This window comes from Cherax quadricarinatus, chromosome 48 (assembly GCF_038502225.1).
Source record: "Cherax quadricarinatus isolate ZL_2023a chromosome 48, ASM3850222v1, whole genome shotgun sequence".
Lineage (NCBI taxonomy): Eukaryota > Metazoa > Arthropoda > Malacostraca > Decapoda > Parastacidae > Cherax > Cherax quadricarinatus.
Window position 1 is genome coordinate 15,515,976 of NC_091339.1, and position 14,814 is coordinate 15,530,789.

The 14,814-nt window shown below is 46.3% G+C and overlaps 1 protein-coding gene across 1 annotated transcript in view; it reads right to left on the reverse strand.

Annotated features, from left to right (window-relative positions):
* Window positions 1-1,170: 1,170 nt before the first annotated feature.
* LOC128696129 (homeobox protein DBX1-like) overlaps window positions 1,171-14,814 on the reverse strand; it is a 35,325-nt gene continuing 21,681 nt past the window's right edge. The window contains exon 4 of the mRNA XM_053787221.2: window positions 1,171-3,293. Coding sequence (XP_053643196.1) covers window positions 2,817-3,293 — 477 coding nt within the window. The 3' untranslated portion in view covers window positions 1,171-2,816. The remainder of the gene's footprint in view (window positions 3,294-14,814) is intronic.

Consider the following 14,814-nt stretch of genomic DNA (forward strand, 5'->3'; position numbering starts at 1 on the left):
TCTTGTCTGATTCGAACAGTGGATTCAGATGTGATGCTGGTCGAAAAGTTATATATTCTGTTGACGGTGTGTCTAGCTACAAACACATGGGATTTTGGTACTGGAAACAATTTCATACATCTGCATGTCAATATATCGCTCGTGAATGAAGAGAAGAGCAAGCCCAGGCCTTGCCTGTCTTCCGCAGGTTAACAAGTTGTGATAATACATCTGCCTTCTTTGGAAAGAGCAAAAAATCTATATGGACAACATGAAGTCTTACCCTCAAGCCGCAGCTTTCTCTTATACTGCGTCAGTACTCACGGTGAGTTAGATGTGGAGAGCGATATTAAGCTTCTTGAATGCTACACAATTGCCCTTGAAAGAAAACCAACAACCAGGTTCCTGCCAACGAGGCACGCAGATTGCATTGTTTGAGCACTCAAGGCGAGCTGTTTACTAGGCTGGGATGTGCACCACGAGTGACTTGACACTGCCAAAAACAAAACTTCATCTTCTGAGGGACGAGGCTGGACTCTTGATAATGTTTGCAAACCTAGGCTTCCTGTGTCTGTCACGCTCCCCATGGCATCAGAGGCATACAACGAACTGATTTAAGTGTGGCTGTAAGTTCATGTAAGATTGTGGTGGGAGAAGTACTTGCTAAAAGGGCCCAATTGAAGTGCACATAACTTGGTAGCTGTAAATATATTAGACACCGAAGAACGACCAGCATTCACATGTAGAACTTTCAGCCAAATTACGTTGATGTAACAATGAGAAATAATGTTGGTTTTGGGATCACGGGTTGCCTTAACTCAGTAATTTCTTGAGAACTACATGGTTCTTGCCAACAACCGACATGTAACACACACATTATTCCCTTCAAGAGGATGTCTTGATGGTGGTTAAGGGCTCTTGAACCAAGGATTTGGAGCTGCCCTCCCTCTCCTCGAATCATTTCTCCAGTTCGCCCAAGTAAAGGAATAAATAAAAGAAACATGTGTTTGTAATAACTCTGATATGTTTACTGTTCATAGGTGACAGGAGAAAGATAGGCAGGTGTGGCACACGTACATGTGGGCTGAGCCCATACCTGGGTCGAACCCACACTTGCGACACACACACACACACACACACACACACACACACACACACACACACACACACACACACACACACACACACACACACACACACACATAGCCCGCGCCCACACCTGCGGTACACAGACACATGGGCCAATTCCACACCTATTTATACACGACTCTGACGCTCACGCCCACCACGCCCACACCCACCTCCATAATATGAGCCTTGAGTTCAGAGTTAAAATATCTGAATTTTTCAGGAGAGATAAAATTCAATTTGATTTTTTTTTGGTCTGAAAATGCCAAATTCTGCATATGCACAGAGCTTGCAACCCAGGCACGGGAGCTCAGAGCTTGGAGAGGACTCGTATCTTGGAGGTAGAGGTTGCAGAGTGAGAGGCATCCCTTACTAGCAGAGGTCGGCCTACGGCAGGGAGGGAGGGGCTATATTTGCCTCTAACTCTTCTTATTCTCCTTTATTCTTCTCCTCTTTCTCCACCTTAATATCCCTCTTTTCATTTGTCTTCACCCTATCTTCTTCACTTTATTGTCCCGCTACTCTTTTCTCATCTTAATCCCCCTCTTTCTTCCTTTATCTCCCTCTTCTCTTTCTCTCCCTCTCTCGCGCCTACCACCCAGTTTCGCAACGAAAACATATTTACAAAGAACGCACCGTACGAGGGAAGAAAGTATAATAAGCGTAAAAAGATAAACCATATGATCATATATCACAATATTATTGATAAAACACGCAGGTAAAGTTACGGTCGTGTGGGGCAGGTGTTCCCTCGCGGGTGTTCCCTGCCAGGTGTTCCCTGCCAGGTGTCCCCTCTCAGGGGTTCCCTCGTGGTTGTTCTCAGCTAGGTGTTCTCTTCCAGGTATTTTTGCTAGGTGTTCCTCGCGACTGTTGTTAGTAGCACCTAACTTGGCCACCCAGAAATATCTGACAGATGTTCCTAAGGTTTCAGCTGTTGGTGTGGCCCACTTCGATAACTCGAGCGAAGTCTGTGAGATTCAGCTTTCCTTCACACTATAGTCATGGTGATATAAAGTTTGGTCTAGACAAAAGTTCACTGCGGAAACCGATAGAAAGTCACCTTGTAAATCCTGCACCATCTTAGCCGCTTCACCATGGATGTGAGATACTTGGTGTCTGTGTGAGGTGTTTGCCTCATCTGCTTCTTCCATGGTTTGCTGAGTTCTAAAGGAGCTTTTATTATCACATGTGAAGTGCTAAATTGTATGGGTTATGCAGATAGATTCCTAAGATTAAGAGCCCCTCACCTGGTTCTAGGCACCTCTCTTAAAGGGAAGTTTACTTCTTCATTTGTACCTCAAACTTGATGAATTTAGGGAACGGTAATTCTTGCATTAAGATGTTGAACAGTTTGGCTAAGTATTTAGTGTCATGTGGAGATTCATGACGAATCGATTCCCGTTGACGTAATGTCACTGATGACGACCGTTAGCTACGACCCTTGAGGGAAGGGAGGGAAGGGTTGAAGTGATATGAGTGACCCAGGAGGTGAACGTGCTGGAAGGATCACTACCACAACTCGACCGTACTAACAAGTTTGACACATGATACCTTTTAGGGCTCCCTCAAAGGTTCATTTTGAACCAAACGTCGGAGACCCCCGGTAAAAACGCGATCTCCATGGCCCATCAGGGCGCGATTAACGTCATCAACAAGCTCGTTTTGTTTCATCGTAGAGCTTTTTTCTTTGCCAACTGAGGCGTCGAGGACTAATCATTCTCACTGTCTTCGTTATTAGAGCCTCCCAGTTCGTCGGTGACATTGATGTCCTCGTCGGAGTAGTCGCCGTCGGCCTCTTGGTATGGAAAGGCGTACGGTCCCGACGCCTTTCCGTAGCTGGAGAGTGACGACAGGTCCTTGATCTGTATCTTAGCCGGCATCGACGACGCCAGCGACGACGAGAAGGCGTCCGTTCTGGCCTGTTGTCCGACGAAGGCGTCATCCTCGCTTCGGCCCTGGTAGTCCTGGTCTTTATGATACAAGTCGTCGCTGGGCTGGAGAGAGAGATCGTCCTTGGAGGTAGCGACGGCGGTGGCGGTCCTGGCGTCGTCGCCGACGTCGGAGAGGTCTGGGTTGGGGTTGTTCTTAGTGGGCAGCGTCTGCTCGCGGGTGCCTCCCGCCGCCAGAAGCTCCCGCTCTTTGGAGTTCCGCCACTTCATCCGCCGGTTTTGGAACCATATTTTCACCTGCGAAGTAGCAAGAGATTGTGAGTTAACATGTGCTGTGTTGCTCCTACTGGTTAAGTTATCCAGCGTTATTAAGAATCTTAGGTGTGTTATCCTTGTCCAACTGCTTATTTGATCCCCGGACCTGGTTTTTGGTACACGCGACTCCCGCCACTAAGTTGTGATCTCAAATCTTAGCTGTAGATTAAAGCATAATGATGGGTCTTCACGACTCAGCCAAGTGGACCCCACCATTAACGTGAATCTTTTTTTTTTTTTTTTTATGTGGGAAGCGCGGAGACTCGATTCTCTGTAAGTGACCTAACCCTCTGACCTCTCATATGAGAGTGGAGACTATAGCGATCCGGCAGTGCGGACGAGTCACTCCATGCCTTAGATTACCTAAACGGGTTTAGCGCTTCAAGTAAATACATAAATCTTAGCTGTGGACTACCATAGATCATAACTTACACCACACTACGGGTTAAGCCTTACCCCATGAATATAAAGCTAATAATCACTGGTTAATTATTCTGATTTGGATATAAGTAACATACAAAGGACAAGAGTGAAGAGACAAGAATGTTCTGTGACGTGTATCTAGTCTTCAGTAATCTCATCTGTTAAACGAAAATTTTATCAGGAGGCCAAGAGTTGTTGTTCTTAGTGCTGAACTAACGTTCCTCTTAAATGAACAAAAAGCAGGACTCGGGAATAAAAATAAATTACTATGAGCTGTTGCTTGTGAAATCTAAGAATAGTCAACTTGGGAGTTTATTCCCAACTTGATGTCTTTTAAGCAGAGTTAGTGAATGGTAAGTTAGTGGTTAATATTAATGGTAAAGTGTGCAGAGAGGTTGTTAGACAAGTAAATAGGAAGATATTTATCAGTTAGGTAAATGTTTGAGGAGATAGTTACCTAGGAGATACTGATCATTAGTATCGGGAGTTAGGTACGAGTACCCAAGAGATGTTAGTCAATAAAAATCAACTGAACTGAGTCATTTAGGATGAGAGAAATTTAGATGTGGTCAGGTGTAAACAATGGTTAGTGTCAGAATTTTTAGACAGAGCTTGCGGGCTTAGCTCATAAAGCAACGATAGTTTTGTCAATTAGTGTGTAAAAACTCACTGTTGCAATAGCCCCGTAAAAATCAATCCAAATATCACGAAATTAAAACATTATATTGATGTTCAATAATGCTAGCTCAGTTGAGGCTGACCTTCTTTAAGGTTAGGTAGGACTGAGTTAAATAATAATATGTTAATTTTAACAAACTTGGGAGAGGCAGCTTAGTTTTGGTGCAAAAATTGTATATTTGTTTACCATATAACTTCACAGAAATCTACCAATCAATGCATATAAAATAGTAGATATATATGTTTAGGGAAGTTCGAGTTACCTTATCGACTCAGCCTAAAATCACGATATAGTCAACTCTCGTATACAACTCCTTCATATAGTGCCACTTTGATAAATGTGATTGAGAAAGCACATCCAGAATTTAATAGCACGTTAAAATTAATTAACAATGCTTATTGTTCAATTTTGGACTCCTTCACTTTGCATTTAAAATATCGCACAATAGAGAATATGGAAGCTTAATGTGTATACTTGGTAGATGTCAGCATCACCAGCATTGTGTGCCCACAGAAACATTTTCAAGAGGGGGGGAAACATACCTTTCTTGAATGAGAAAACTTGCTTAAATGTGCAAAAATCGCGAATAAGCAATACAAGACGCAATACAACCACGGGGGGAGTTGAATGATAGCTCTAGGCTTTTCGTATTGCACTTAACGCATGAGGATCTTGCAGTGTTGCAGAAAAGAGGAGGTCCAAACAAATACGACGAGAAGAAACGTCTTTATCTATTGCAAGCAAATTTAGGATATTTGCTTAATGTCTGGTATCTTATTTTTATTAATAAGATGCCTTGATGTGTCACATAGATTTTTATATTGTATCTATGATTCCTCAAGTGAACAATGAAGCCCATAGTGTGAGATAATGACCATAAGACTGACCACATAATGTGCATTTAATTTGTTCATCTGTGTCTGCTGAACTGTGAGAAGTACATGTTCTAACCAAGCCTAAGCCTGGCTGCTACAACATCAGCCAGTCTGTTTACACTGAACGTTGCTCCCTAAACTCACTACGATAACGTGCTCCTGTTATCATAGTGAGTGATAACACTCAAAATGTGTAAAATAAGATTTATTAAGCACAATATATAAAAGAGAGAAGAAAGTTAAATGAAGAAAACATTTGTTATGTTGTGTAGCCTGCCTGTGACATGAGTTACTCGTTTTAAATGTAATTATTATATGACGAGAATTACTAGGCTTGCTTGGCGTTGCCGTAAATCAGGTCTGGACAAGGCGACCACTGATTGGTTGAAGAAACAAGACTCGCCGTGATTTGTGGAAGTAGTTTTGTAACACAGCTCCTGAGTGGTCGATGAAGTTGTAAGGGCGGCGGTGATTGGTGGCAGCTGTGTTCTGATGGAGTGGAGCGTTAACTCGACAAATGTGTTATTATGACCCGCCAAGATTTATAGCGAGGCGCTGGCTGGCTGGCTGGCTGCCTGCCTCCCAGAGGCACTGGCGGGGAAAAAGAACATTTACCGCCATTGTTTTTAGCTGTGTTTAATGGTTATTGCCAGCGTTTATGTGTGTTCTTAGTGGCGCTACTTGGCAACTTGCTCGTGACGTATACAAAGGCTTTGAGTGTTAGCAACACTGCTAATAACCTGTACAAGGGCTTGACTTTGCAACACTGCTAATGTAATGACTTTTACAAGGACTTGAATTTGCAGCACTGCTAAAGACTTGCACAAGGGTATGACTTTACAAGATTTTAACTTTGCACCATTGATAATGACTTGTTCAAGTGTTTTTAGTTTGTTACAAACACTGCTGATGGCTTACACAAGGAAGGTTATTTGCACCAATATATATATATATATATATATATATATATATATATATATATATATATATATATATATATATATATATATATATATATATATATATATATATGCAAAACAACCACTCTGAAAGAATAGAGAAATTCCAAGCGCTTTCGTGACTACTAACATTATCACGAAAGCGCTTGGAATTTCTCTATTCTTTCAGAGTGGTTGTTTTGCATATTTTGAAATCACCTGTTTACTGTGATCTTATTGCATATATATATATATATATATATATATATATATATATATATATATATATATATATATATATATATATATATCAGTGAATATATGATGAAGGGTGTGTTTTATTCCTTATGCTAAGGGTTAAAGTGTAGAGAAATGATTCAGAGAACCGACAAGTTAATAAATTAGACACACGTGCCACCCTTGGGTATCTAGTGTGGTAATGTTTCACCACACAGTGGCTTCATCAAAAGGAGTTTGAGGTAATCAGTCCCTCAGCCTGTAGCCGACTCCAGTCTGAGGTACTGATTACCTCAAATTCCTTCTGATCTTCGTTTTTCTTTGTGTAGGACTGATGAAGCCACTGTGTGGCGGAACGTTTCCTCAGTAACATACCCAATGTTGCACATGTGTTTAATTTATCAAGGATTAAAGTATTCTTGACGGGTGGTGAAAAAGTCCACAAGCAGCCGTAATGGCCGTCGTGTGGTCGATAGGCTTTTAAACTCAATTAAGTAAGCGGCTTGGTTGGCAGTGCTGAGTGTTTGTGTCTCAGAGCCGGCTTTAAAACAACATCTGTGCTCTTGCTGCTGTCGTTAGTAGTGTCATTCCTAGCTATTACACAGCTACCTCACATATCTTTCCCGATATTGCAGTTGTTGCTGAATTGTAGATAGCTAGCTCAAGGGTGTTTTTAACGCTGCAAGATGCTCACCATGGGTTCCAACACCATCTGTTCTGTTCTTTTTACTGAACACTTGTGGTCAAAGGTCGAGGGGGGGTCACGGAATGTTACGATATATATATATATATATATATATATATATATATATATATATATATATATATATAATTATATTTTTTTTTTCAACAAGTCGGCCGTCTCCCACCGAGGCAGGGTGACCCAAAAAGAAAGAAAATCCCCAAAAAGAAAATACTTTCATCATCATTCAACACTTTCACCTCACTCACACATAATCACTGTTTTTGCAGAGGTGTCCAGAATACAACAGTTTAGAAGTATATACATATAAAAATACACAATATATCCCTCCAAACTGCCAATATCCCAAACCCCTCCTTTAGAGTGCAGGCATTGTGCTTCCCATTTCCAGGTCTCAAGTCCGGTTATATAAAATAACCGGTTTCCCTGAATCCTTTCACTATTTATTACCCTGCTCGCACTCCAACAGCTCGTCAGGTCCCAAATATCATTCGTCTCCATTCACTCCTAACATGCTCACGCACGCTTGCTGGAAGTCCAAACCCCTCGCCCACAACACCTCCTTTACCCCCTCCCTCCAACCTTTTCGAGGACGACCCCTACCCCGCCTTCCTTTCCCTACAGATTTAAATGCTCTCCATGTCATTCTACTTTGATCCATTCTCTCTAAATGACCAAACCACCTCAACAAACCCTCTTCAGCCCTCTGACTAATACTTTTATTAACATCTTCAGAAACGTAGATATTCACTGTGTTCTTAGACTTAGATGTACATTCATAGACGTATATGCATGATCACTGAGCATAGATATGCGTTCATAGAACTAAATGCGCTTTCACAGACGTAATGTGCGTTCACAGACGTAGATAACTCAAACAAAGCAGGTCACACTCGTCACCTCCCCTCCCACCCCGACTCCCTCCACAAGAAACACATTAATTTACCGAAGGGGAATCTGTAACCGTGTGGCGGCCCCTCTCGACACAGGCAGTAATAATACGACTGTGATAAATAAAGGCAGAGCCGTCGTGGCCAACTGTCGCCGGCATGAGCTCTCTGCTAATGATGAGACGGAGGTGTTGTCGCCAGGGCGCGACGCGGGGAGGAAAGCACGGGGAGAAAAAGCCGGGGGAAAAAAAGCGCGCGAAAAAAGAGGAAAAGGCTCGGGGAAAAAAGAGCGTGAAGTAAATGTTGCTGAAAAAAACGCGGGGGAAAAAAAAGATGGGGAGATTGCGCGGGGGGAAATGTGTGGGGATAATAACGCACTGCAGAAAGCACATGAAGGTGAAGCAAGGGGAGGGAAGGGAAGGCTGGGAACAAAATATGAAAAGTTGGGAATAAAATATTGGATAAACAGGAAGAATGGGAAAGTGCAAAATGAAAAAAAAAAAAGGAATAAGATCGCGAAAAATATTTGAAAGATATTCAGTAAATCAGGAAGTGTGACAAAATAAACCAGGGAACTGACACTGTGCCTCGTGAACCAAGTGTCTTCTGACACGGGGTGTTAGTTCAGTGATGACCTGTAATTAACACCGGGTCTTGATCCAGTGATGACCTGTTATTAACACTGGGTTATAGTCCAGTGATGACCTGTAATTAACACGGGGTGTTAGTCCAGTGATGACCTGTAATTAACACCGGGTCTTGGTCCAGTGATGACCTGTTATTAACACTTGTTTATAGTCCAGTGATGATCTGTTATTAACACGGGGTCTTAGTGCAGGGATGACTTGTTATTAACACGGGGTCATAGTCCAGTGATGACCTGTAATTAACACCGGGTCTTAGTCCAGTGATGACCTGTTATTAACACTGGGTTATAGTCCAGTGATAATCTGTTATTAACACGGGATCGTACTCCAGGGATGACCTGTAACTAATACGGGGTCTTAGTCTAGTGACATAATTAACACAGGGTCTTAGTACAGTGATGACCTGTAATTAGCACGGGGTCTTAGTTCAGTGACCTTTTATTAACACGGGATCATAGTCCAGGGATGAAACTGGAAATTAACACGGGGTCTTAGTCCAGGAGTGAAACTGTTAGTAACACGGGGTTTTAGTCCATGGATAAAACTGTAACACGGGGTCTTAGTCCAAGGATGAAACTGAAAATTAACACGGGTTCTTAGACAAATGATGACTCATAACTGGGTAAGAATCCGCTGGTTTACCCAATCTTACCTTAGAGAAAGAAAACAAGAAAAAAAAAGACATGTATCTTTTTTTTTTGACTCTGGGATGTATTGTTCACATTAACGGAGACAAGACAGGTACGAAACGTGTTCGTATCATGAAAAATGTTTCGCTCTTAAGGCTTGCCTGGAGGTTATTCCGGGGATCAACGCCCCCTCGGCCCGGTCCATGACCAGGCCTCCCGATGGATCAGGGCCTGATCAACTAGGCTGTTACTGCTGGCCGCACGCAGTCCAACGTACGAGCCACAGCCCGGCTGATCCGGCACTGACTTTAGGTATCTGTCCAGCTCTCTCTTGAAGGCAGTCAGGGGTTTATTGGCAATTCCCCTAATGCTTGATGGGAGGCTGTTGAACAGTTTTGGGCCCCGGACACTTATGGTGTTTTCTCTTAGTGTACCAATGGCGCCCCTACTTTTTATTGGGGGCATTTTGCATCGCCTGCCCAGTCTTTTACTTTCGTAGGGAGTGATTTCTGTGTGCAGATTTGGGACCATTCCTTCCAAGATTTTCCAAGTGTAGATTATGATATATCTCTCCCTCCTGCGTTCCAACGAGTACAAGTCAAGTGCTTGCAAGCGTTCCCAGTAGTTAAGGTGCTTGACAGAACTTATACGCGCAGTAAAGGATCTCTGTACACTCTCTAGATCTGCGATTTCACCTGCTTTGAATGGAGATGTTAATGTACAGCAGTACGTATTCTAGCCTAGAGAGAACAAGTGATTTGAAAAGGATCATCATGGGCTTGGCATCTCTCGTTTTGAAAGTTCTCATTATCCATCCTATCATTTTCTTTGCACGTGCGATCGTGGCACTGTTGTGATCCTTGAAAGTGAGATCCTCAGACATTACTACTCCCAGGTCCCTTACATTATTTTTCCGCTCTATTGTATGGCCGGAGTCAGTAGTATATTCTGTTCTAGTTATTATCTCCTCCAGTTTTCCATAACGGAGTAGTTGGAATTTGTCCTCATTGAACATCATATTGTTTACCGTTGCCCACTGGAAAACTGTTTATATCTTCTTGGAGGTTAACCGCGTCCTCAGCAGATGACAGCCTCATGCAGATCCTAGTATCATCCGCAAAGGATGATACGGTGCTGTGGTGTATATCTCTATTTATGTCTGATATGAGGATAAGGAATAAGATGGGGGCGAGTACTGTGCCTTGTGGAACAGAGCTCTTCACTATGGCAGCCTCCGATTTAACTCTGTTGACCACTACTCTTTGTGTTCGATTTGTTAGGAAGTTGAAGATCCATCTCCTCACTTTCCCAGTTATTCCTTTAGCACGTATTTTATGGGCTATTACGCCATGATCGCATTTGTCAAATGCTTTTGCAAAGTCTGTGTATATTACATCTGCATTCTGATTTTCTTCCAGTGCATCCAAGGCCATGTCATAGTGATCCAGTAGTTGTGAGAGGCAGGAGCGACCTGCCCTGAACCCATGTTGGTTTAAAGAAAATATTTCTCTTTATCGCGTAAACTATTCTCTTGTTTTAACAAAGTTCCAAAGGTAAAAAGAAGTGCGGGAACTTCAGAAAAATGCGGGAGCTCCAGAAAAAACGAATGAACTTCAGGAAAATGCGGAAACTTTAGAAAAACACGGGAACCTCAGAAAAAATGCGAGAAGTTAAGAAAAACTCGGGAACTCTAGAAAAGCGCGGGAGCTTCAGAAAAACGCGGAAGCTAAAAAAAACAAAAGCGGGAGCTTAAAAAAAAAGCGGGAGGTTAAAAAAAATGACGTGGAACTAAGGAAAAGACGCGGAAAATAAAGAAGTCGCGTGAAATAAGGACGCGGGAAATAAAGACGCGGGAAATGAAGAGGGAAATAAGGAAGACGCGGGGAATAAGGAAGACGCGGGGAATAAAGAAGACGCGGGAAATAACGAAGATGCGGGACATAAGGAAGACACGGGAAATAAGACGCGGAAAATAAAGAGGGAAATAAAGAAGGCGCGGGAAATAAGGATGACGCGGAAAATAAGGAAGACGCGGGAAATAAAGAAAACGCGGAAAATAAAGACGACGAGGGAAATAAAGGAGACGCGGGAAATAAAGAAGACGCGGGAAATAAAGAAGACGCGGGAAATAAAGAAGACGCGGGAAATAAAGAAGACGAGGGGAACTAAAGAAAATGACGCAGGAAGTAAAGACTTAGGTAAAATAATAAGTGTTGAAAAAAAACTCGGGTCATTTGAGAGAAAAAACAATTTGACGTATCAAGTGCACAGGGAAAATAAGAAATAAGGATGGGCGTGGGGAATATTAGAAGAAAAGATCGGAATTTTAGTTTCTTCTACGTATGGACTGATGAAGCCACTGTGTGGCGAAACGTTTCCTCAATAAAGATACCCAAGATTTGCACAAGTGTCTAATTTAACAAAAGATGGGAACAATGAGAGAAGACAGAGGGAACTTCACAAAACCCAGAGACGTGAGAAAATAGCTCGAAAATAAAGAAAAACTGCAGATTGGATAAAATGCTGGAAGAAGAGAGAGAAAAAAACGCGGGAAACGGGAACAAAACGATAATAAAATTCAAGAATTAAAGTCCAGGTAGAAAAACGAGGATAAAAACGCTATCATTTTCAGGGGCTTATGGGTTTAACGCTTGGTTATAATAATATAATTTTCAGGAATTTTCAAAATTTCCCTCAGAATTACGATTATTTGGTTTAAAAAAAAATATTAGCTTACTATTGAAGTTCTTAATATTGTGAATTTTATTGAGCTTCCGTATTTAATTTAAAAATAAGGTTAGTAAAATATTAACTCTGAAAAATATGTAAAATACAGCGAACACAATCACATTTGATACACAAATCCATTAAAATACTTGACGGTTTAAATCCAGTGAAAAAATGAGGGAATCACTCAAAGTTGACGAAGACTTGACAATACAACCAGCATAGTGAAGGTCAGTCCAGTGATGGTGGTGTGGCTGGCTCCAGACTCGTGGTGTGGCTGGCTCCAGACCTGTGGTGTGGCTGGCTCCAGACTCGTGGTGTGGCTGGCTCCAGACCTGTGGTGTGGCTGGTTCCAGACCCGTGGTGTGGCTGGCTCCAGACCTGTGGTGTGGCTGGCTCCAGACCTGTGGTGTGGCTGGTTCCAGACCCGTGGTGTGGCTGGTTCCAGACCTGTGGTGTGGCTGGCTCCAGACTCGTGGTGTGGCTGGCTCCAGACCTGTGGTGTGGCTGGTTCCAGACCCGTGGTGTGGCTGGCTCCAGACCTGTGGTGTGGCTGGCTCCAGACCTGTGGTGTGGCTGGTTCCAGACCCGTGGTGTGGCTGGCTCCAGACCTGTGGTGTGGCTGGCTCCAGACCTGTGGTGTGGCTGGCTCCAGACCTGTGGTGTGGCTGGCTCCAGACCCGTGGTGTGGCTGGCTCCAGACCTGTGGTGTGGCTGGCTCCAGACCCGTGGTGTGGCTGGCTCCAGACCCGTGGTGTGGCTGGCTCCAGACTCGTGGTGTGGCTGGCTCCAGACCCGTGGTGTGGCTGGTTCCAGACCTGTGGTGTGGCTGGTTCCAGACCCGTGGTGTGGCTGGCTCCAGACCCGTGGTGTGGCTGGTTCCAGACCCGTGGTGTGGCTGGTTCCAGACCCGTGGTGTGGCTGGCTCCAGACTCGTGGTGTGGCTGGCTCCAGACCCGTGGTGTGGCTGGTTCCAGACCTGTGGTGTGGCTGGTTCCAGACCCGTGGTGTGGCTGGCTCCAGACTCGTGGTGTGGCTGGCTCCAGACCCGTGGTGTGGCTGGCTCTAGACCCGTGGTGTGGCTGGCTCTAGACCCGTGGTGTGGCTGGCTCCAGACCTGTGGTGTGGCTGGTTCCAGACCCGTGGTGTGGCTGGCTCCAGACCCGTGGTGTGGCTGGCTCCAGACCCGTGGTGTGGCTGGTTCCAGATCCGTGGTGTGGCTGACTCCAGATCCGTGGTGTGGCTGACTCCAGACCCGTGGTGTGGCTGACTCCAGACCCGTGGTGTGGCTGGCTTCAGACCCGTGGCGTAGCTGGCTCCAGGCGCGTGGTGTGGCTGGCTCCAGACCCGTGGTGTAGCTGGCTCCAGACCCGTGGTGTGGGTGGCACTAGACCCGTGGTGTGGCTGGCTCCAGACCCGTGGTGTGGCTGGCTCCAGACCCGTGGTGTAGGTGGCTCCAGACCCGTGGTGTGGCTGGCTCCAGACACATGGTGTGGCTGGCTCCAGACCGTGGTGTGGCTGGCCTCAGACCCGTGGTGTGGCTGACTCCAGACCCGTGGTGTGGCTGGCTTCAGACCCGTGGTGTGGCTGGTTCCAGATCCGTGGTGTGGCTGGCTTCAGACCCAAGGTGTGGCTGGCTCCAGACCCGTGGTGTGGCTGGCTCCAGACCTGTGGTGTGGCTGGCTCCAGACCCGAGGTGTGGCTGGCCTCAGACCCGTGGTGTGGCTGGCCTCAGACCCGTGGTGTGGCTGACTCCAGACCCGTGGTGTGGTTGGCTCCAGACCCGTGGTGTGGCTGGCTCCAGACCCGTGGTGTGGCTGGCTCCAGACTCGTGGTGTGGCTGGCTCCAGACCCGTGGTGTGGCTGGCTCCAGACCCGTGGTGTGGCTGGCTCCAGACCCGTGGTGTGGCTGGCTCCACACCCGTGGTGTGGCTGGCTCCAGACCCGTGGTGTGGCTGGCTCCAGACCCGTGGTGTGGCTGGCTCCAGACCCGTGGTGTGGCTGGCTCCAGACCCGTGGTGTAGTTGGCTCCAGACCCGTGGTGTGGCTGACTCCAGACCGTGGTGTGGCTGGCTCCAGACCCGTGGTGTGGCTGGCCCCAGACCCGTGGTGTGGCTATCCCCAGACCCGAGGTGTGGCCCCAGACCCGTGGTATGGCTGGCCCCAGACCCGTGGTGTGGCTAGCCCCAGACCCGAGGTGTGACTGGCCCCAGACCCGTGGTGTGGCTAGCCCCAGACCCGAGGTGTGACTGGCCCCAGACCCGTGGTGTGGCTAGCCCCAGACCCAAGGTGTGACTGGCCCCAGTCCCGTGGTGTGGCTGGCCCCAGACCCGTGGTGTGGCTAGCCCCAGACCCGAGGTGTGACTGGCCCCAGACCCGAGGTGTGACTGGCCCCAGACCCGTGGTATGGCTGGCCCCAGACCCGAGGTGTGACTGGCCCCAGACCCGAGGTGTGACTGGCCCCAGACCCGTGGTATGGCTGGCCCCAGACCCGAGGTGTGACTGGCCCCAGACCCGTGGTATGGCTGGCCCCAGACCCGAGGTGTGACTGGCCCCAGACCCGTGGTATGGCTGGCCCCAGACCCGAGGTGTGACTGGCCCCAGACCCGTGGTATGGCTGGCCCCAGACCCGAGGTGTGACTGGCCCCAGACCCGTGGTATGGCTGGCCCCAGACCCGAGGTGTGACTGGCCCCAGACCCGTGGTATGGCTGGTTCCATGCCGGCGGTCTTTCCCAGGCTGGTGGTCTGTCTCCC